The sequence below is a fragment of the Mustelus asterias genome, chromosome 1 (genome assembly GCF_964213995.1).
Source record: "Mustelus asterias chromosome 1, sMusAst1.hap1.1, whole genome shotgun sequence".
Lineage (NCBI taxonomy): Eukaryota > Metazoa > Chordata > Chondrichthyes > Carcharhiniformes > Triakidae > Mustelus > Mustelus asterias.
In genome coordinates, this window is record NC_135801.1 from 188,125,220 (window position 1) to 188,147,936 (window position 22,717).

The 22,717-nt window shown below is 46.0% G+C and overlaps 1 protein-coding gene across 1 annotated transcript in view; it reads left to right on the forward strand.

Moving 5' to 3' along the window:
• LOC144500809 (dedicator of cytokinesis protein 2-like) overlaps window positions 1–22,717 on the forward strand; it is a 1,379,043-nt gene that overhangs the window by 514,332 nt on the left and 841,994 nt on the right. Inside the window, exon 27 of the mRNA XM_078224279.1 lies at window positions 7,344–7,439. Coding sequence (XP_078080405.1) covers window positions 7,344–7,439 — 96 coding nt within the window. The remainder of the gene's footprint in view (window positions 1–7,343; window positions 7,440–22,717) is intronic.

The window sequence follows — 22,717 nt, forward strand, 5'->3', positions numbered from 1 at the left end:
GAAGGGGGGGATCAGGATATTGAATTTGATGATCAGCCATGATCAGGATGAATGGTAGAGCAGGCTTGAAGGGCCAAATGGCCTACTCCTGCTTCTAGTTTCGATGTTTCTATGCAAATAGGGCAAATTTTAACTTCAAGCGGTGGTGGAAAACTAACACAAAACTAGCAGCATGAGAGATGGTCGTGACACAGCAGGAGTTAGAAACACAGAAACATCGAAAATAAGAGCAGGAATAGGCCATTCGGCCCTTCAAGCCTGCCCTGCCATTCATTATGATCATGGCTGATCATCCAACTCAGTAACCTGTTCCCACTTTCCCCCCATATCCTTAGCCCCAACAGCTATATCTAACTCCTTGAAAATATTTGGCCTCAAGTACTTTCTGTAGTAATGAATTCTACACATTCACCACCCTCTGGGTGAAGAAATTTCTCCTCACCGCAGTCCAAAAGGGTTTACCCATATCATTAGACTGTGACCCTGGTTCTGGATTCCCTTGTCATCCGGAACACCTATTTATATTTAATCTGTCTAGTCCTGTTAGAATGTTATAGGTTTCTATGAGATCCCCTCTCATTCTTCTTGGAATACTGAGTACTGTTCTGGTCAGCCTAATATAGAAAGGATATTATTAAACTAGAAAGAGTGCAGAAAAGATTCACTAGGATGCTACTGGGACTTGATGGTTTCAATTATAAGGAAGGGCTGGATAGACTGGGATTTTTTTCCCTGGAGCATAGGAGACTTAGGGGTGATCTCATAGAGGTCTATAAAATAATGAGGGGCATAGATCAGCTAGATAGTCAACATCTTTTCCCAAAGGTAGGGGAGTCTAAAACTAGAGGGCATGGGTTTAAGGTGAGAGGGGAGAGATACAAAAAGGTCCAGAGGGGCAATTTTTTCACACAGAGGGTGGTGAGTGTCTGGAACAAGCTGCCAGAGGTAATATTAGAGGCGGGTATAGTTTTGTCTTTTAAAAAGCATTTAGACAGTTACATGAGTAAGATGGGTAGAGAGGGATATGGGCCAAACGTAGGCAATTAGGACTAGCTTAATGATAAAAACTGGACGGCAAGGACAAGTTGGGCTGAAGGGCCAGTTTCCATGCTATAAACTCCAGCAAATATAACCCTAACCGATTCAGTCTCCTCTCCTATATCAGTTCCACCATCCCTGGAATCAGCCTGGTAAACCTTCGCTGCACTCCCTCAAGAGCAACAACGTCCTTCCTCAGTTAATGAGACCAGAACTGTACACAATATTCCAGGTGCGGCCTGACCAAGGCCCTGTATAATTGCAGCAAGACAACCCTGCTCCTGTACCTGAATCCTCTTGCTATGAAGACCAACATACCATTTGCCTTTTTAACTGCCTGCTGTACCTGCATGCTTACCCTCAGTGTTACATCCTCAGCCCATTTACTCAACTATCTTCAGCTTCATCAGTGACCTTCCCTTCACCATAAGCTCAGAAGTGGGGCGTTCACTGATGAGTTCATGGAGTTCAGCTTCTTTTGCAATGCCTCAGGTTCAGAAGCAGTCTTTGCCCACATGCAGCAAGACCTGGGGCCAGATTCCGCTGTCCCGGAATGGGACGGAACAGGCTTGGGATGGCAAGAAGAAAAACATGGCACAGGAGGCCTGAGTGCCGGCCTGCAGTCTGCGTCCCCAAGTTTAGACAAAAAGAATGACTGAGCAGCAATGAAATTTTAATAACCAACTTTTCCCTCCACCATCCGTGTCTCAACGCTCTATTTTTCTTGACCCGTTCAAATATGAAGATCTTGTGATCTCTTTTAAGACCACGGGCAGGGTGGCAGCCAGAGCAATGACAGCCAATTTGGGTCAGAATGTAAATCACTTCCCTGGTGTCCCAGCTCCAGCCTCTCCACCCCCCACTCCACCCCCCAACATTCTCCCCTCCCGACCCTCCCCTGTCTCCCCCCCACCCCCGGCCCTCCCATTCCCCATCCAGCCACTAATCGAGCATACCTATCTCTAGAATTATTAGGACCCCAACCATGTGAAAATCCTGCCTCCAGATTCCCGCTTCGAATGGGAAAATCCGGTCTCTGGATAACATTCGGGCTGATAGGTGACAAGTAACATTTATGTCCCCAGGGACCAAAGCCTACAGGTGAACTCACCACCACTCTTGTGTAGACATTCAATGCCAATACCATCACTGAATGGTGAACCATCAACAATCTGGAGGCTACCATTCACTGGAAACTGAACAGGACCATACTATAAATGTTTGCTATGATTCTCATCAACTTTTACAGATGCACCATAGAAAGCATCCTTTCCGGAATTATCACAGCTTAGTATGGCTCCTGCACCAACCAAGACCACAAGAAACTACAAAAAGTAGAAATGGTCGAAAGGTTCAAGTTTTTATGTGTCCAGATCATCAATAACCTGTCCTGATCCCGCCATGCTGACACTATAGCTAAGAAAGCCCACCACTGTCTCTACTTTCTCAGAAGACGAAGGAAATTTGGCATGTCAGCTTGGACTCTCACCAACTTTTACAGATGCACCATAGAAACCATTCTTTCTGGTTGTATCACAGCTTGGTGTGGCTCCTGCTCTGTCCAAGACTGTAAGAAACTAAAGGGTTATGAATGTAGCTCAATCCATCGCACAAACCAGCCTCCCATCCATTGACTCTGTCTACACTTCCCAATGACTTGGAAAAGCAGCCAGCATAATCAAGGACACCACGCACCCCGGACATACTCTCTTCCACTTTCTTCCATCGGGAAAAATCTGAGATCACGTACCAACAGACTCAAAAACAGCTTCTTCCCTGCTGCCATCAGATTTTTGAATGAATCTATCATATATTAAGCTGATCTTTCACTACACCCTATCTGTAACTGCAACATTATATTCTGCAACCTCTCCTTTCCTTCTCCGCTGTGTTCTCCCCATGCCTGTGTGAGTTTCCTCCCACACTCCAAAGATGTGAAGGTTAGGTTGATCAGCCATGCAAATTACCCCTTTGTGTCCCAAGATGCATAGGTTAAGGTGGATTAGCAGGGTAAATATGTGGGGTTATGGGGATACGGTCTGGGTGGGATGCTCCATTGGACAGCCAGTGTAGACTTGATGGGCTGAATGGCCTGCTTCTGCACTGTAAGGTTTCTATGAATTCTATTTCCACTCTATGAATGGTATTTTTGTCTGTATGGTGCACAAGAAATGATACTTTTCACTGTATCCCAATATATGTGACAATAATAAACTAAATCAAATCAAGTCAATTTTGTGCTACAAGAGCAGGTCAGAGACTGGGAATTCTGTAGCAATTAACTCCCTTCCTGACTCTCCACAGTCTGCCCACCTTCAACATGACACATGTCAGGGTTGTGATGGAATACTCTCCACTTGCCTGGGTGGGTTAAACTGACACAACTCGAGAAGCTTGACTCAAAGAACCAAACAACAGTACAGCACAGGAACAGGCCCTTCAGCCCTCCAAGCCTGTGCTGATCATGCTGCCTGCCTAAACTAAAACCGTATGCACTTACAGAGTCCGTATCCTTCCATTCCCATCCTATTCATGTACTCGTCTAGTTGCTCCTTCAATGCCGCCATTGTACCTGCTCCCACCACCTCCCCGGGCAGCGCATTCCAGACATTCACCACCCTCTGATTAAAAAACTTGCTTCGCACATCTCCTCCAAACTTTTCCCCACGCACCTTAAACCTATGTCTCCTAGTATTTGACTTTTCTTCCCTAGGAAAGAGTATCTGACTGTCCACTCTGTCCATACCACTCATAATTAATCTTGTAAACCTCCATCATGTCGCCCCATTCCATCAGGACAAAGCAATAGTTTGGCAAAATGTCCACTTGAGAAAGCTGAGGCTTTTTCCTTGCACCTGTGAATGATGTGATTCACTAGTTCCAGTGAGTCACTGTGGTTAATGTTTCGTTTGTTGTCTTCTATTGCCTCAAAGATTGAATTAAACTTGGCTTCTGTTTAGCCGAAAGTGAAACAGTGGTGATTGATCTGAAAGAGCTTGTGAAGAAGGAAGGTCTGTCCTTGAACACTTGTAAAGAAGCAACAGCCCCTAGAGAGAAAAAGAAAATCAAAAGAAATTTTAAAATTTCCTCAACCCTTGCTCCCATTTTCCCTTTAATCATTGTCATCGCCAAATAACTCCTGTCAGATATTTAACGTCATTTTTCTTTGGACTGGGAAATCTGAATGGTAAAAGTACGAATGAAGTTAGTAGCCTTTAGAATTGGATGAAGTTTACATTGGGTTCATTGTACAATGCAGAAGAAGGCTATTCGCCCATCGATTCTGCACTGACTCTCCGACAGAGCATCTTACCCAGGCCCTATTCCCATAACCCCATATATTTACCCCACTCATTACCCCTAACCTACACATTTTGGCACTCTAAGGAGCAATTTAGCATGGCCAATCTACCTTAGCTGCACATCTTTGGACTGTGGGAGGAAACCGAAGCACCCGGAGGAAACCCATGCAGACACAGGGAGAACGTGCAAACTCGACACAGACAGTTGCCCAAGGAGAGAATTGAACCCGAGTCCCTGGCGCTGTGAGGCAGCTGTGTTCAACACTGTGCCACCGTGCCATCCATGGTGGCTCCTGGCTTAAATCATCTTCTTACCAATGCAAGGTATCCTGAAAGGAATTAGTTTACTTTTATTTTATATAGGGATTATATAGGGATCCGGGGATAATGATGCAGCTATATAAGACCCTCGTCAGACCCCACTTGGAATACTGTGCTCAATTCTGGTCGCCCCATTACAGGAAGGATGTGGAAAAGATTGAAAGGGTACAGTGGCGATTTACAAGGATGTTGCCTGGATTGAGTGGCATGCCTTATGGGGATAGGCCGAGGGAGCTCGGTCTTTTCTCCTTGGAGAGACGTAGGATGAGAGGAGACCTAATAGAGGTATATAAGATGTTGAGAGGCATAGATCGGGTGGACTCTCAGAGGCTTTTTCCCAGGGTGGAAATGGCTGCTACGAGAGGACACAGGTTTAAGGTGCAGGGGGGTAGGTACAGGGGAAATGTTCGGGGGAAGTTTTTCACACAGAGGGTGGTGGGCGAGTGGAATCGGCTGCCGTCAGTGGTGTCTGAGGCAAACTCAATAGGGTCTTTTAAGAGATTCCTGGATGAGTACATGGGACTTAATAGGATGGAGGGTTATAGGTAGGCCTAAAAGGTAGGGATATGTTCGGCACAACTTGTGGGGCTGAAGGGCCTGTTTTGTGCTGTAGTTTTCTATCTTTCTATGTTTCTATTTTCCTTAGCGGTCTCATGACATTAGTATCAACACCAGGTTAAATTCCAACAGGTTTATTTGGTATCACGAGCTTTCGGAGCACTGCTCCTTCATCAGGTGAGCTGTTTGGTGAGGTACCAGGTGAGACATTTGTATGAAAATGGCAGTGGGTTTGTGAGTACCAGAGTGGTACAAAGCCTGAGTGGGTAAAAAGGAATGGTGCCCCCCCCCCCCCCCCCCCCACCCCCGCAACCCCTCAAACTTGCTCCATCATTCAGTCAGTTCATGGCTGGTCTGCACCTCAATTCCATTTCCTCATCCTTGCTCCACGTAAATCTACCTGGGGATATGGGGACAAGGCAGGTCAATGGATTTGGTGAAGTTCAGACATTATCTAACGGAATGGCAGAGTAGGCCATTGAATGGGTGGAATGGTCAACTCCTATTCCTAATGGAACACCTCGTGTTTGATTTGATTTGATTTATTATTGTCACATGTATTGGGACACAGTGAAAACTATTGTTTCTTGCATGCAAAGCATACCATTTATAGAGTAGATAGGGGAGATGGAAAGGACAGCGTGCAGAATATAGTGTTGCAGTCATAGCTAGGGTGTAAGGAAAGATCAGCACAATCAGTAGGTCCATTCAAAAGTCTTGTGGCAGCAGGGAAGAAGCTGTTCTTGAGTTGGTTGGTGCATAACCTCAGACTTTGTATCTTTTTCCCGACGGACGAATGTATCCGGGATGCGTACCTTGATTATGCTGGCTGCTTTTCCGGGGCAGCGGGATGCGTAGATGGAGAATGGTGGCTGGAAAGAAGGTTGGATCGAGTGGCTAGTAGTCGCCTTATATACCTACCATCTTTCCAAGCCAATTGAATATCCAACAGATTCTCGGGGAATTTTCCTGTCCCGCCCACCACGGGAATCATAGTGGGCGGGAAAGCGGACCACGCAAATGTCCGTTGACTTCGGGCAGGATTTTCCAGTCTTGGGGTGAGCATGGCTGGAAAATCCCACCCTCTGTGTGATTGGATGATCCCTGACAGTTTCAAAGATACCCGATACATTAAATTTTGGCATGTCAGCTACGACTCTCATCAACCTTTACAAATAAACCATAGACAGCATTCTTTTTGGTTGTATCACAGCTTGGTATGGCTCCTGCTCTGCCCAAGATCGCAAGAAATTACAAAAGGTCATGAATGAAGCCCAGCCCATCAGTCAAACCAGCCTCTCATCCATTGACACTATCTTCATTCCCCGCTGCCTTGGAAAAGCAGCCAGCATAATCAAGGACCCCACGCACCCCGGATATTCTCTCTTCCACCTTCTTCCTTCGGGAAGCAGATACAAAAGTCTGAGGTCAGGTACCAACCGACTCAAGAACAGCTTCTTCCCTGCTTCCATCAGACTTTTTAATGGACCGACCTTGCACTAAATTGACCTTTCTCTGCACCTGAGCTATGACTATAACACTACATTCTACACCCTCTCCTTTCCTTCTCTGTGTACGGTATGCCTTGTCTGTTTGGCACGCAAGAAACAATACTTTTCACTGTATACCAATACATGTGACAATAAATCAAATCAAATTTTTTTTAAAGTTCAAAGAAAATAAAAAACAAATTCACTATTTTGGGTCACTTGGGTCACTGTCTGTGTGGAGTTTGCACATTCTCCTCGTGTCTGCGTGGGTTTCCTCCGGGTGCTCCGGTTTCCTCCCACAGTCCAAAGATGTGCGGGTTAGGTTGATTGGCCATGCTAAAATTGCCCCTTCGTGTCCTGGGATGCGTAGGTTAGAGGGATTAGTGGGTAAAATATGTAGGGATATGGGGGTAGGGCCTGGGTGGGATTGTGGTCGGTGCAGACTCGATGGGCCGAATGGCCTCTTTCTGTACTGTAGGGTTTCTATGATTTCTATGATTTCTATTTTGTTTCATGTCCCAAAGAGCTTTCTTCTCGGTCGCTTGTCCATAGGATTCCTGCTGACTCCAGAACAGTCCCAGAGAATTAACACCCTAAGTGTGATCTTCACACAATCCAACATTGTGTCTTCCAGGGAAACCCTTACAAGGACATCCAGGACATCATGGACAAGCTGCTGAGGACCGTGAACCAAATGGTGATCATGCTCGGAAGAGACCACAGTCTTATCGTGAGTACTTCCTGCTTTTACTGGCTTCCTGATCCCTGGAAGGTTTGGAAAAAATCTGCAATGTTGGATAATGTGAAAAGTGTTTGTTGCTTATTTTTTTTGGGTGAGATGGTTGACTTGTGTTGATGTAATGGCTGCTTGTTCAAAGAGTGATTCCACCATGGCATGTCTAGTTTGGAGAATAGAGGCAGAATCACTTGCTATGAATGTGAGGCCTCTTGATGGTGACTTGATGTGATGGAACAGAACCTCCTTTGTTGCAAACACACTTGTCCCTTCACTGATGAAGGAGAAAATTATAATTCACTTGGGTTTCCTTTCAACTTCCCAGTATTTTGTGACATGGGCATTCCTCATTAAGTTTGGCTGGTCCTTGCATTTGTGAGGATTTAACACAACGAGTGCTGTGATCATTATAGTGATGGAAAATAGAATCCTCAATATAGGATGAAAAATAACTCAGGACTGATTTTGCCTGGTTTCTGCTCTCTCTGAGAATTGGATTGTGTCTGGTCCCTGAAGGTCTTAGGCCTCCAATGAGTTGTCTATCGGTCTCGGACCAATGTTCAAGGTAATAATCATAAGCAGAGAAAATGTGGGGAATTAATTGCGCTAAAGCTGTAAATTATCTATCTTTGAACCAACTACATCCTTGTTAAAATGACTGCAGGATCCAGTGATGTTATTTAGATTTCTGAACCACAAACTCTGGGAGCTGGATGAAGGTAGGTGCTTTGCAATAGCTTAGTGCCCGGATACATGTGTTAAAATCTATATTGCTACATTTAGATTGCTAGAAGGGGTGGTTGGATTAGCTCAGTTGGCTGGATGTCTGGTTTGTGATAGGCAGCGATGCCAACAGCACAGGTTCAATTCCCGAACCAGCTGAGGTTATCCATGAAGGCCCGCCTTCTCAACCTTGCCCCTCGCCTGAGGTGTGGTGACCCTCAGGTTAAATCGCCACCAGTCAGCTCTCTTTCACTCTCAGTAAGGGGGAGAGCAGCCTATGGTCCTCTGGGAATTTGGCAGCTCTCATTGCTAAAGGATCTCACGCCTCAATCAGACTGCTATTTTAAACCTTGAATAACACCACTGATGGCCCAACCCAGACCCCAAAAGGCATCACACACCTCTTTGACGGCTGTAGATAGCAGACTCCAGCAGACTTGGAGGTGGAGAGGACTTGCTTCGGGCAAAATCTGAAGCATCATCAATCTAAAGACCAAAGAAAAGTACAGCACAGGAACAGGCCCTTCGGCCCTCCATGCCCGTGCCGATCATGATGCCCTAACTAAACTGCAAAAAAACCCCTTCTGCCCTTATTTGGTCTGTATCTCTCCAATACTCCAAGTGCGGCCTAACCAAGGTTTTACATGACTAAGGCCTTGAGACATTGGAAAAGAGGGCCTGCTTTTCACAGCAGATTCTGACTCAGAGTTGGCAAGATCTGCGGCATTTGAATAACAAAAATAGAAAATGTTGGAAATACTCAGCAGGTCTGCCAGAATTGGTGGAGAGAGAAACTTCCGATCTCTCCAGAACTTTAGTGCAGTTGTTTGAATCTCAGCAGTGATCGAGTTACTCTGTAGATGGATCCTTGTTCCCTCCAATCTTTCCGTTTTAATGTTAATTGTATTATTTCCCTGGGTTAATTGCACTTCCCGACAGTAATGTGTTGGTACCTCTGATATTCCGGACAATCCCACTGAGTGTTGGTTTTTAATGTGTGTATTGTTCAGTTTATGATGTAGGGAATGTGCATGGTATTAAATTCTACTGCATCGAACAGGAACATCCAAGCTGATGAAATGCCTAAGCATTAAATTTTAAGCTTCATTTTACGAGGAAATCCATTCATTTCCCTCAGAACCCAGAAGCCGTTTCTGATCTGAAAACAGGGATTTTTTAACGTTCTGTTTGCTTATACAAAGGAGAATCATTTTCATGGTGTTTCTAAGTATTCACATGTGAATTAAAAACTGACATCTGGTGTTGGCGGTAAACACACACCTGGAGCTGGATTTTCACACCCCGGCTTGACAATAAGCTTCAAACAATAGTTCATCGGCCGTGAAGTGCTCGGTCACGCCCTGAGGCTGCGAGAGTTGCGCTAGAAACGCGGGTTCTTGTGCAGAAGTGATAAACTAGGCATAGAGAACTGGGAGACATTGTCCTCACAGTTTGCTGCTCTCTGCTGCGGAATGACTGAAAGCGTTGGGAGTTTGAGAGTTAGCAACTCAAATCTCCAGAAGCAACCGCAGCCTGCAGATCGAGCAGCACAAACGTCTTGGTACCATTGATCTCCAGCGAACAGCCTTTCGAGGAGCAGAAGGGGCGAAACAGCTGTTCCGCCTCATAAAATGCCTGCTATTTTGCATAACATGTGGGCTGTAAGAAAATGATTTATTGCACCATACCCACTGGTTCAGGCCACCGTCATAAATACCGTGGATGTGCCAGTACCATTCTTAATTAGCAGTGGCCAGAAGGCCGTCAAGCATTCACACACTTGCATAGAATTTGTGGGGGAAGCGATGGCCTAGTGGTATTACAGAATAGAATAGAATAGAAACCCTACAGTGTAGGAAGAGGCCATTCGGCCCATCGAGTCTGCACCGACCACAATCCCACCCAGGCCCTACCCCCATATCCCTACATATTTACCCGCTAATCCCTCTAACCTACCCATCTCAAGACACGAAGGGGCAATTTTAGCATGGCCAATCAACCTAACCCGCACATCTTTGGACTGTTATCGCGAGACTATTAATCCAGAAACTCAGCTAACATTCTGGGGACCCGGGTTCGAATCCCGTCACGGCAGATGGTGGAATTTAAATTCAAATAAAAAAAAAATCTGGAATTAGGAATCTACTGATGACCATGAAACCATTGTGGGAAAAACCCATCCAGTTCACTCATGTCCTTTAGGGAAGGAAATCTGCTAGTCTGGCCTACATGTGACTCCAGAGTCACAGCAATGTGGTTGACTCTTAACTGCCCTCTGAAATGGTCTGGCAAGCCACTCAGTTCTACGACAACAAGGGATGGGTAATTAATGCTGGTCAGCCAGCGACACCCATATCCCACAAAAGAAAAAAATTACAGCAGCAAAGCAAGCCATTTAGACCAACTGATTACTAGGGGGCATAGGTTTAAGGTGCGACAAGCAAGGTTTAAAAAGATGTACGAGGCAAATTTTTTACACAGAGAGTGGTGGGTGCCTGGAACTCGTTGCCGGGGGAGGTAGTGGAAGCGGATACGGTAGTGACTTTTAAGGGGCATCTTGACAAGTACAGGAATAGGATGGGAATAGAGGGATATGGTCCCCAGAAGGGTAGGGGGTTTTAGTTAAGTCGGGCAGCATGGTCGGTGCAGGCTTGGAGGGCCGAAGGGCCTGTTCCTGTGCTGTAATTTTCTTTGTTCTTTGTTCTTTGATCCACACTGGTCTTTATTCTCCAGACAAGCCACCTCCCACCTGACTTCACCCCCTCCCCCTATCAGCATATCCTTTCTCCCTCATGAACTCACGAGCTTTCTAATCAATACGGACTTGCTTTCTCCTGTCCTTGCACACAGATCTGTCGGAGGTGAGTGATGCGCGTTATCAAGCACGAGGCTAGATGCTCGGGAAATAAAAGGCTTTTATTTACTGTAATGAAGCAGCCAATAATTATATACACGATCCCAGACTGAGGGGTCCCAGCCAGAGCAGGGACCTTTATACCTCTCCCAGGAGGCGGAGCCCGACTGGGATGTACCACAACACTACAGTACAAAGGTGTAACAACCCCACCCTAACCCCAACAGCAACAAGTAGCACAACCCAACAGTAACATATGTACATCCTTGTAGTACTGGCCAGACCCTGGCTCAGTACTATCCAGTGGGAACCAACGATGGTTCACCACATTCACCCCTCCTTTGAGAACAAAGGCCGGTTTCCTCCCACATTCTGAAAGACGTGCTGGTTAGATGCATTGACCCGAACAGGCACCGGACAGTGGCGACTAGGGGAATTCCACAGTAATTTCATTGCAGTGTTAATGTAAACCTTAGTAAATAAACTTTAAAACTTTAAAAATTAGTCAAGAGAAGGTTGTGAGGAGATTTAACAAAGGTATTCAAATTCATGAGGGGGCCTAACCATAGGGAGGAACACTTCCTGCGGGGGTCGGAGGGGGAGTGGACTCCAACATAAGGAGAATGGTAAAAGAACGAAACGTGATTTAATTTGAAGAAAGATGTTTTTACGCAGCATGTGGTTAAGACCTGGAATGCACAGCCGCAGAGTGTGGTGGAGACAGATTCAATGGTGGTGTTCAAAAGGTAAGCCACTGATGAAACATAAAAACATGGAAAATAGTTGCAGGAGTAGCTATTCACAATATGTTTTAATGATTTGGATGAGGGAACAAAATCTAACATTTCAAAGTTTGCAGATGTTACCAAGTTGGGTGAGAGGGTGAACTGTAACGAGGATGCAGAGATCCTTCAGAATGATCTGGACAGGTTGGGTGAGTGGGCAAATCAATGGCAGATGCAGTATGATTTGGATAGATGTGAGGTTATTCACTTTGGAAGCAAAAACAAGAAGGCAAATTACTATCTGAATGGCTGTAAATTGGGAGAGGTGAGTGTGCGGTGGGACCTGGGTGTCCTTGTGCATCAGTCACTGAAGGTAAGCATGCAGGTGCAGCAGGCGGTAAAGAAGGCAAATGGTATGTTGGCCTTCATTGCGAGAGGTTTTGAGTACAGGAGCAGGGATGTGTTGTTGCAATTATACAGGGTCTTGCTGAGGCTCAACGAAGAGTATTGTGTGCAGTTTTGGTCTCCTTTTCAGAGGAAGGATGTTCTTGCTCTCGAGGGCGGGAGCGAAGGTTTACCAGGGTTGATTCTGGGGATGGTGGGACTGATGTATGAGTAGAGATTGACTAGGTTAGGATTGTTTTTGCTGGAGTTCAGGCGAATGAAGAGGGATCTCATAGAGACTGATAAAATTCTAACAGGACTAGACAGGGTAGATGCAGGGAGGATGTTCCCAATGGTGGGGGAGTCCAGAACCAGAGGTCACAATCTGAGGATTCTGGGTAGACCATTTAGGACAGAGGTGAGGAGACATTTCTTCACCTAAACAGTGGTGAACCTGTGGAATTCATTACCACAGGAAGTAGTTGGTGCCGAAACATTGAGTGCATTCAAGAGACGGTTGGATATAGCACTTGGGGCAAATGGGATCAAAGGTTATGGGGAAAAAGCAGGATTAGGCTATTGAGTTGAATGATCAGCCATGATCGTAATGGATGGCAGAGCAGGCTTGAAGGGCCAAATGGCCTCCTCCTGCTCCTATATTCTATGAGTACCCTTCGAGCTCCATAGCCACTCAAAACGATCATGGCTGATCATGCACTTTCAGTATTCCACTCCCGCTTTCTCTCCATACCCCTTGATCCCTTTAGCCACAAGAGCCACATCCAGCTCCCTCTTGAACATGTCTAACGAACTGGCCCCAACAGCTTTCTGTGGTAGAGAATTCCACAGGTTCACAATACTGTGTGAAGAGACAACTCTCTGATTGAGGAAAGATTGTCTGTACCTTTAAGACCTGGCTGGCTTTAGGGATTCGCATTCTAATCAGTATTCTGTAACTTGATTTTGTGTCTCTGTGCACTGTTTGAGAGCACATTTCCACTCCATCTGACGAAGGAGCAGTGCTCCGAAAGCTTATGGTATTTGCTACCAAATAAACCTGTTGGGACTTTAACCTGGCGTTGTAAGACTTCTTACTGTGAGGAAAGATTTGCAGGGCTACAGGGAAAGGGGAGTGAGACTAGCTCAGTGACTCCTGAGGGCCAGCACAGACAATTTGGACTGAATGGCCTCCTCCTCTTCCTGCTGATGATTTAATTGAGGTGCCGACTGAACAGTTCAGTTCCACTGTCACCCCCTTTGCCATTGCTCGCCACACGTGGCGCTGGGCTCATTGTTCAGAGGAGATATCCCACTGATAACAGCATTGAGTCGCTGACATGGTGAAAGCAATAATTAGTGTCGAGAGCCACACACAGGGGAAGGCGGAGGCGGGGCCCTGCCGTGTCTGAATGGGTGACTCAGCGCTTCGCTTCAAAGTGGAGAGAAAGAGAAAAAGCTTTCAGAGAGCGAGCTTTGTCGCAGCTTAACAAAACACTTCTATTGAGCGGCAGAGCTAAAGGTTGTTATTTTGTGTGTGGGAGATCACACCTTGATGCTGTCGAGGTCCAAAGTTGAGAATAGAGAGAAGTGACATTCTGTTTTCCGCACTGACCTCCTTGGAGACCGGCTGGCTGGAAAATGATTGTCCGCAGTTGCCCTCTCGTCGTTTCGTTCGAGCAGTTGGATGAACCTTGCTAATCCTCAGTTTAGCTAGAGGGAGATCATAGAATTATAGAATCATACAGTGCAGAAGAGGCCCTTCGGCCCATCGAGTCTGCGCCGACACATTCGAAACACCTGAACTCTCACCGAATCCCATTTACCAGCACTTGGCCCATAGCCCTGAATGTTATGATGTGCCAAGTGCTCATCCAGATACGTTTTAAAGGATGTGAGGCAACCTTCCTCCGCCACCCTCCCAGGCAGCGCATTCCAGACCATCACCACCCTCTGGGTAAAAAAGTTTTTCCTCACATCCCCCCTAAACCTCACCTTGAACCTATGTCCCCTTGTGATTGATCCTTCAGCTAAGGGGAACAGTTGCTCCTTATCCACTCTGCCCATGTCCCTCACAATCTTGTACACCTCGATCAGGTCCCCCCTCAGTCTTCTCTGCTCCAACGAAAATATCCCAAAGCTTCCCAACCTTTTTATTATTATTCATTCGTGGGACATGGGCGTCGCTGACTGGCCAGCGTTTATTGCCTCTGTTCATATCTTAAACGTTCCATCCCAGGCATCATCCTGGTGAACCCCCTCTGCACCCCCTCCAGTGCAATCACATCCTTCCTATATTGTGGCGACCAGAACTGCACACACTACTCGAGCTGTGGCCTCACCAAAGTTCTGTACAACTCCAACATGACTTCCCTGCTTTTGTAATCTAATCTAATCCAGTGGCCATGAGGTGGAGATGCCAGCGTTGGACTGGGGTGGGCACAGTAAGAAGTCCCACAACACCAAGTAAAAGTCCAACAGGTTTATTTGGAATCACGAGCTTTCGGAGCACTCCTCCTTCATCAGGTGAGCGGAGGTTAGTTCACAAACATGGCATATATAGGCATCACCAATCTTTGCCAAGCAGCGGGAGCTTGGCGTGAACAGCCGGTAAGATCACGTCCGATATACATTCTTGCCCAGGGTCTGCCTGGCCACTCCCAAGGATGGGGGCGGGGGGGGGGGCACTGCATGACCTCAAGAAACTCTACACAGTGAAGGAAGCATTGTTGCAACGCAGGAAAGGTGACAGACAAGTTGCGCAGAGCAAGATCCCATTAACAGTGACGTGATCAGGACCTGATCATTTTGTGGTTGGTTGTGATGTTGGTTGAGGGGAATGCAGGGTTTCCAGTAACAAAAGTTTATTTATTAGTCACAAGTAAGGCTTACATTAACACTGCAATTAAGTTACTGTGAAATTCCACTAGTCGCCACATTCCAGCGCCTATTCATGTCAATGCACCTAACCAGCACATCTTTCAGCCTGTGGGAGGAAATTGGAGCACCCGGAGGAAACCCACGCAGACACCGGGAGAATGTGCACACACAGACATTGACCCAAGCCGGGAATCAAAATCGGTCCCTGGTGCTGTGAGGCAGCAGTGCTAACCACTGTGCCACCCTGCTGCCCAAACTGGCACCGTTAAGAATATTTATGCAATAAATGGCAGAACCCTGAGGAGTATTGATAGGCAGAGAGATCGTGATGTACAGGTACACAGGTCATTGAAAGTGGCAACGCAGAGGGGGGAGGTAGTCAAGAAGGCATACAGCATGCTTGCCTTCATCAGCCGGGGCATTCAGTTTAAAAATTGGCAAGTCATGTTGCAGCTTTATAGAACCTTAGTTAGGCCACACTTGGAATGTCGTGTCCAATTGTGGTCGCCACACTACCAGAAGGATGTGGAGGCTTTGGAGAGGGTACAGAAAAGATTTACCAGGATGTTGCCTGGTTTGGAAGGCATTAGCTTTGAGGAAAGGTTGGAGAAACTTGGTTTGTTCTCACCGGAACGACGGAGGTTGAGGGGTGACCTGATAGAAGTCTACAAGATTATGAGGGGCATGGACAGAGTGGATAGTCAGAAGTTTTTTCCCAGGGTGGAAGAGTCAATTACTAGGGGGCACAGGTTTAAGGTGCGAGGGGCAAGGTTTAAAGGAGATGTACGAGGCAGATTTTTTACACAGAGGGTGGTGGGTGCCTGGAGCTCGCTGCCGGGGGAAGCGGATACGATAGTGACTTTTAAGGGGCATCTTAACAAATGCGTGAATAGGATGGGAATACCCAGAAGGGTGGGGAGTTTAGTTCAGTCGGGCAGCATGGTCGGTGCAGGCTTGGAGGGCTGAAGGGCCTGTTCCTGTGCTGTAATTTTCTTCGTTCTTTGTTCTTTGTGCTAACAAATCACCTTGCATCTTGTCAACTCTTAAAACGGTACGTTGTGTCCATTAAACCTCAGCAACGAGATCACTCCACCTTATTCCTTTGTTAAATGGTTTTCTCTTGAGAAATAATTCTGGCGGCTTACTTTAAATCTGTCTCAGCGTTTGAAAGCCTTCAGACAGCAGGTTAGATTCCAAGAGTAATAGTCTATTGATTTATTTTCCCAAAATATTTCTTATTCCGAGAACAAGCCTCTTTCCACTGTTTACTAATCCTTCTGTAAATCACCCTGCATCCGAAGAGAATGCTAAAGTGCGTCTTAAACGCAAGAGGTTAATATTGATTGGTCTTATTTCATCAAGTTAGAAAGCAAAACTGAGCGTTGGTATGGAAATAGTCTGCCAAGAAAATCTCACAATGCTGGCCATTGAATATTTGAGGAGTTACATTTTTTAAAGAGGACGCAAAAACAGAGGGACCTTGGGATTCACATGCTGGTGGTCAGACAAGTTGATAAAGCCTTTTAAAGACCTTATGGCGATACACGGCTTTGTAAACAGAGGTATAGAGTACTAAGCAAGGGAGTTACGTGCAACCTTTGTAAATCACCGTGGGCCTTAACTGGAGCATTGTGTCTAATTCTGGGTACCACACGGTAGGAAGGATGCCAAGGCCTTAAGAGTGAATATTTACTCGAATGATAGCAAGGATAAAGGACTCCGTTTATGTGGATGGATTAGAGAACCTCTCTTCAAAACCCAAGAGCTTAACTGGAGATTTAACAAAGGTGCTGGAAACATTTTGGGAGTCATAGGAATTAGGAGCAGAAGTAGGCAATTCAGCCCTTCAAGCCTGCTCCACCATTTAATCAGGTCATGGCTGATCTCTCCCTGGTCTCAAATTCACCTCTCCACCCATTCCCAGTATCCCTTTAACCCATTTTTTAAAATCAGAAATATATCCATTTCCTTCTTGAAATCATTTAATGAAAGTCACAAGGTGATTCGCTTGCCGCAGATTATCCAGCGTCTAACTTGCTCTTGTAGCCATAGAATTTATGCGGCTGGATCCAGGTAGGTTTCTGGTCAACGCTGGAAGATTCAGTGAAGGTAATGCTGTTAAATGTGATGGGGAGCTTGTTCAGTTATCTCTTTTGGAGATGGTCTTCGCCTGGCGTTTGTGACTAAAATCATTGGCAAAGTGACTCGAGTCAGGGGGGAATGAGAAACACTTTATTCATGCAGTTGGTTGTTATGACCTGTAAGAGTGGTGGAAACAGATTTAATAGTGACTTTTGAAATAGGGGATGGATGGGACCTTCGACCACTTTGGGACGTTCCAAGGTTATGAAAGGCGCTATACAAATGCAAGTTTTTATTTTTTTCTCTCATCTTAGACATGTTAAAACGTATGTAAGGGTTTTGATGAGGTGATACTGTATGAGAGAAGCTTTGTTCCTTTTCTTTATTTGTTCATGGGATATGGGCATCGCTGGTTGGGCCAACATTTATTGACCATCCCTGAGGGCATGTAAGAGTCAACCACATTGCTGTGGCTCTGGAGTCACATGTAGGACAGAGCAGAGAAGTTTATTAAGTTTATTTATTATTGCCACAAATAGGCTTACATTGAAGCTACTGTGAAAATCCCCTAGTCGCCACACTCCAATGCTTGTTCGGGTACACTGAGGGAGAATTTAGCCTGGCCAATGCACCTAACCAGCATGTCTTTTGGACTGTAGGAGGAAACTGGAGCACCCGGAGGAAACCCACGCAGACACGGGGAGAATGTGTGAACTCCACACAGACAATGACCCAAGCTGGGAATCAAAGCCGGGCCCCTGGCGCTGTGAGGCAACAGTACTAATCACTGTGCCACCATGCCACCCCAAGGATGGCAAATTTTCTTCCCTAAAGGGCACCAAGTGAACCAGATGGGGTTTTATGACAATCGACAATGGTTTTGCGGTCATCATGAGGCTTTTAATTGCAGGTTTTTTATTGAATTCCAATCTCACCATCTGTGGTGGGATTCGAACCTGAGCATTACCCCGGATCTCTGGATTACTAGTTTAGCGACAACACCATGACGCCATTGCCTCCCTTTATCATGTCAGAGCCCTTGATGCGTGAACTGATTGTTCCATTCCCCAGGCACTAGCTCCCCCTGCCATCCCAGGCTCTGAAAACAATCAATGCAAAAAGTTTATAAAAACTGCAAGTTAAGCTAGTGAAAGGATTCCCCCATCGACACCCCGCCTTGTTCTATGATTATTCTCGGAAGGATCCCTCGACCACAAGTTCTTCTGACTTCTGAGAATAAAATAGATTAAAAGTCAAGCAATATGCGACAGCCGATAGTTTCTGTTCAATTGGATGTAAACAGACTCCCTGTAATGATAAGTGACTCTACAGCTTATCAAAATCTATAACGCAGGGAGCAGCAGATACTTGGCAGCAACAGCCAGTACTGTAGCACAATCAAAGCATTTCCTCAGCACTGCACTTTATCGAGTCGTTCTTCCTTTGACTGCTTGTCCCATTGTGTCCCATAGTTTCATCGAACAACCATATCAACTTGCATCTACATAACACCTTTTAATGTTGGAAAACTCTCAGGGAGCTTCACGGAAGCGGTTATCAAACAAAACCTAACACCGATCCACATGAAAGGCTGTTGAGACAAGTGGCCAAACGCTGGGTCACAAAGATAGCTTTTAGGCAGGGAAGGGAGAGGTGGGCAGATGGAGAGATTGTGTGGAGTGGGGTGGGGGGGGGGGTGGGTGGGGGGGGGGTGCGGGCGGGGGGGTGGAATTACAGGGCTGAGGGCCTAGGTAGCAGCGCCGCTAGTGATAGCAGGATATAAATTGGGGATTTCCGCAGCAATATCTGCATTCCAACACTCCTGTTTCAAAACTAAAGAATATAGCCGAGGAGTACCATTTTTGAAATACCTTCTTTCACAGGATTGCTGACGAGGGCAGCATTTATTGCTCATCCCTAACTGCAGTAAGAAGTCTCATGCACCAGGTTAAAGTCCAACTGGTTCATTTGGTAGCACGAGCTTTCGGAGTGCTGCTACTTCATCAGGTGATGAAGGAGCAGCGCTCCGAAAGCTGGTGCTACCAAATAAACCTGTTGGACTTTAACCTGGAGTTGTGAGACTGCTCACTGTGCCTACCCCAGTCCAACGCCGGCAACCCCACATCATCTCTAACTGCATTTGAGAAGACGGTACTGTATTACTATACCATATTACTACAAGGCCAACACTATATTCTGCACTCTCTCCTTTCCTTCTCCCCTGTGTATGTTTTGTCTGTATAGCTTGCAAGAAACAATGGCCGGAATTCTCTGATGTGGAGATGCCGGCGTTGGACTGGGGTAAACACAGTCAGAAGTCTCACAACGCCAGGTTAAAGTCCAACAGTGGTTGGACTTTAAAAGCCCACTAGTGGCTTTTGCTACCAAATAAACCTGTTGGACTTTAACCTGGTGTTGTGAGACTTGTTACGGAATTCTCTGGCCATTCATACCTGTCCCGCTGGCAGCGCACCCCTGCCCGTGCTTTTTCCGCTGCCGTGGGTAACGTCAATGGGAATTCCCATTGACAGCGGCGGGACCAGAGAATCCCGCCACCTGCAAACAACGTGCCACCTCCTGCCGACAGGAAGCACACGGCTGGGAGGCCGGGGAATCCCGCCCAATACTTTTCACTGCATCCCAATACATGTGGCAATAATAAATCAACCAACCAACCAAGATGGTGGTGAGCCACCCTTTTGAATTGCTGCAGACCATGTACACCCACAATGCTCTTTTAGTTGTTTATGGGTGTTGCTGGCTGGGCCAGTATATGTTGCCCATCTCTAATCGCCCTTGAATTGAGTGGCTTGCTAGGTCATTTCAGAGGGCACTTAAAAGTCAGCCACATGTGGGTCTGGAGTCACATGTAGGCTGGACAAGGATGGCGGAATTCCTTCCCTAAAGGACATAGATGAACCAGACGGGGCCTTTACAATAGTCAGTGATTGTTTCCTGGTCGTCATTACTGAGATTAACTTTCAATCCCAAGTTTTATTAATTGTATTTGCCTCAGCGAGATTTGAATCCGTGTCCCCACAACAGTAGTCCGGCCCCTGAATTACTGTCCTAATGAACCAGAACTAGGAGGGAGCTGTTTAACGTTTATTTATTAATGTCACAAGTAGGCTTACATTAACACTGCAATGAAGTTACTGTGAAAATCCCTGAGTCGCCACACTTTGGCGCCTGTTCGGGTTCGCTGAGGGAGAATTTAGCATGACCAATGCACCCTAACCAGCACATCTTTCGGACTGTAGGAGATAACTGGAGCACCCGGAGGAAACCCATGCAGTCACAGGGGAGAACGTGCAGACTCTGCGCAGATAGTGACCCAAGCCGGGAATCGAACGCAGGTCCCCGGCGCTGTGAGGTAGCAGTGCTAACCACCGTGCCACCGTGCCGCCCTGGGGTTCTAAGTTGGAAGGCTGAGTGTTCAAATCCCACCCCAGAAATATTAGCACAAGACAGGCCAAAATTGGATGAGTGCAGGGCTGAGGCCTTGGAAGACTGTGAGCGATTTGGCTTCAAGGCAATCGACCAGCATTCAGATTTTCCATTAAAGTGCGGAGTGTTTTAAGCACAGATAGATTTATACGCGGCAGCCAAATGTTTTTTCAGCAGGAACCTTATTCGGTTAGCTCTGTTAAACTCCAGAACATGAAAAGAACAAAAAGATTCAACCTCGAGGTCCCTTTTCCAACAGAGAGAATTAGATTCTGACAAGTAATGGATCGCTCATTAAAATGAAGGGGTGAGTTTTTGTACTGCAGGCTCACATGAGGGAGCTTTGCCTGGAGGGCACATGTATCGAGAAATTGGAAGTGTTCCCAGGGAGTGAAAATCGCTCCGAGGTTCAGTCGTGTCTTTTTCATTTGGAAGAAAGTGGACGCTCCCTCCCGCCTGTGCTCTTGATGTATTTATAAATACTGAACAACTTACAGACTAAGAGGCGCAGTCACAGGCAGCGAGTGTAAATTAGTCCCTGAATCAATATCTTGTAAGTAGATGCTGTACGGCATAAATGCTGGTTGTGTATATGAAGAGATTTTGCTGGAGGTTCTATTCATGAGAATTAAATTCAATTCACATGAAGAGCCCTTGTTGAGAAACTCTTCATTTGTCATTTGAATGCAAATCAAACAGTTCCATTAAGCAAGCCTTGTTCACGTCTTCAGCATTACTGCAAGATCCCATTATGCACTCGCAGACGATTTAAATGCTTCGGCATGTTAAAACTGAGATAGATTTACCTCAGGGATGAATTCCTTGACGAAACATTGTGGCTCCAAACCCTGTTCCTGTGAAGAAAATGAATTCTGCCCTCCGTAACCCATCGACCACTCTTTCCACCACCCCCCCCCCCCCCCCCCCCCCCCCCCCCCCCACCACTCCAACTCATAATGTGACGACTAGTTTTGATTCACATCCGTTCCGTTCTGTCCTTCTTTTTCTTTTCCCCATCTCTCTTTCCTTCCCCATCCACACTTCCTTCATTTCCTTTGCATGTGAAGTGCTATGGGACATCTTAAGGATGCACAAGGTAGCCTGTAAATGCAAATCTCAATGACTTACTTACTCACTGGGAATATGAGGTGGAGATGCCAGACTGGGGTGGGCACAGTAAGAAGTCTCACAACACCAGGTTAAAGTCCAACAGGTTTATTTGGAATCACGAGCTTTTGAAGCGCTGCTGATTATCTAATCTGTAATTACCTTGCAGTTGTGTCTTTGCTTACATATGCCATTTATGCTTGGTATGTCTCCTGCTCTGTCCAAGACCGCAACGAACTACAAAAGGTTGTGAATGTAGCCAAATCCATCACACAAACCAGCCTCCCATCCATTGACTCTGTCTACACTTCCCACTGCCTTGGTAAAGCAGCCAGCATAATTAAGGACACCATGCACCCTGGACATTCTCTCTTTCACCTTCTTCCGTAGGGAAAAAAATACAAAAGTCTAAGATCACGTACCAACCGACTCAAGAACAGCTTCTTCCCTGCTGCTGTCAGACTTTTGAATGGACCTACCTTGCATTAAGTTGATCTTTCTCTACACCCTAGCTATGACTGCAACACTACATTCTGCACTCTTTCATTTCCTTCTCTATGAACGGTATGTTCTGTCTGTATAGCGCGCAAGAAACAATATTTTTCACTGTTGTGGGAAATTTAGCACTTCGGAGTCAGACTTGGAGGTTCCAACAATACAGTTTTATTTCGGACAAAGCTTTGGGAGAAAGCACTGGTACTCCGCAGTACTTGGCAGCTACCTTCTCAACTACACAATGGTAGTTGATCATTTTTAAACCTTTTAGACAATAGGCAGTACGGACATTAGCCGTTAACACATCGTTACAAGTTGAGTAGACAGATACGGACATCGATAGTTAACACATCATTACAAGCAGACAGGTACGGACATGGACAGTTAACATATCATTGTTCATAGAATGGATACATTTATGCAGTTATGTCCTCTATCAATGACTGGTTTTGATCTATACATTCAGTGGCTGATCTTGTTACATTTATGTATTTATGTCCCCATCTGTGGCTGACCTTATTATCAGACTCATTGTTCTGGGTCTGCTCTTATTTAAAGTGCCTCAAGCTCTGACCAGC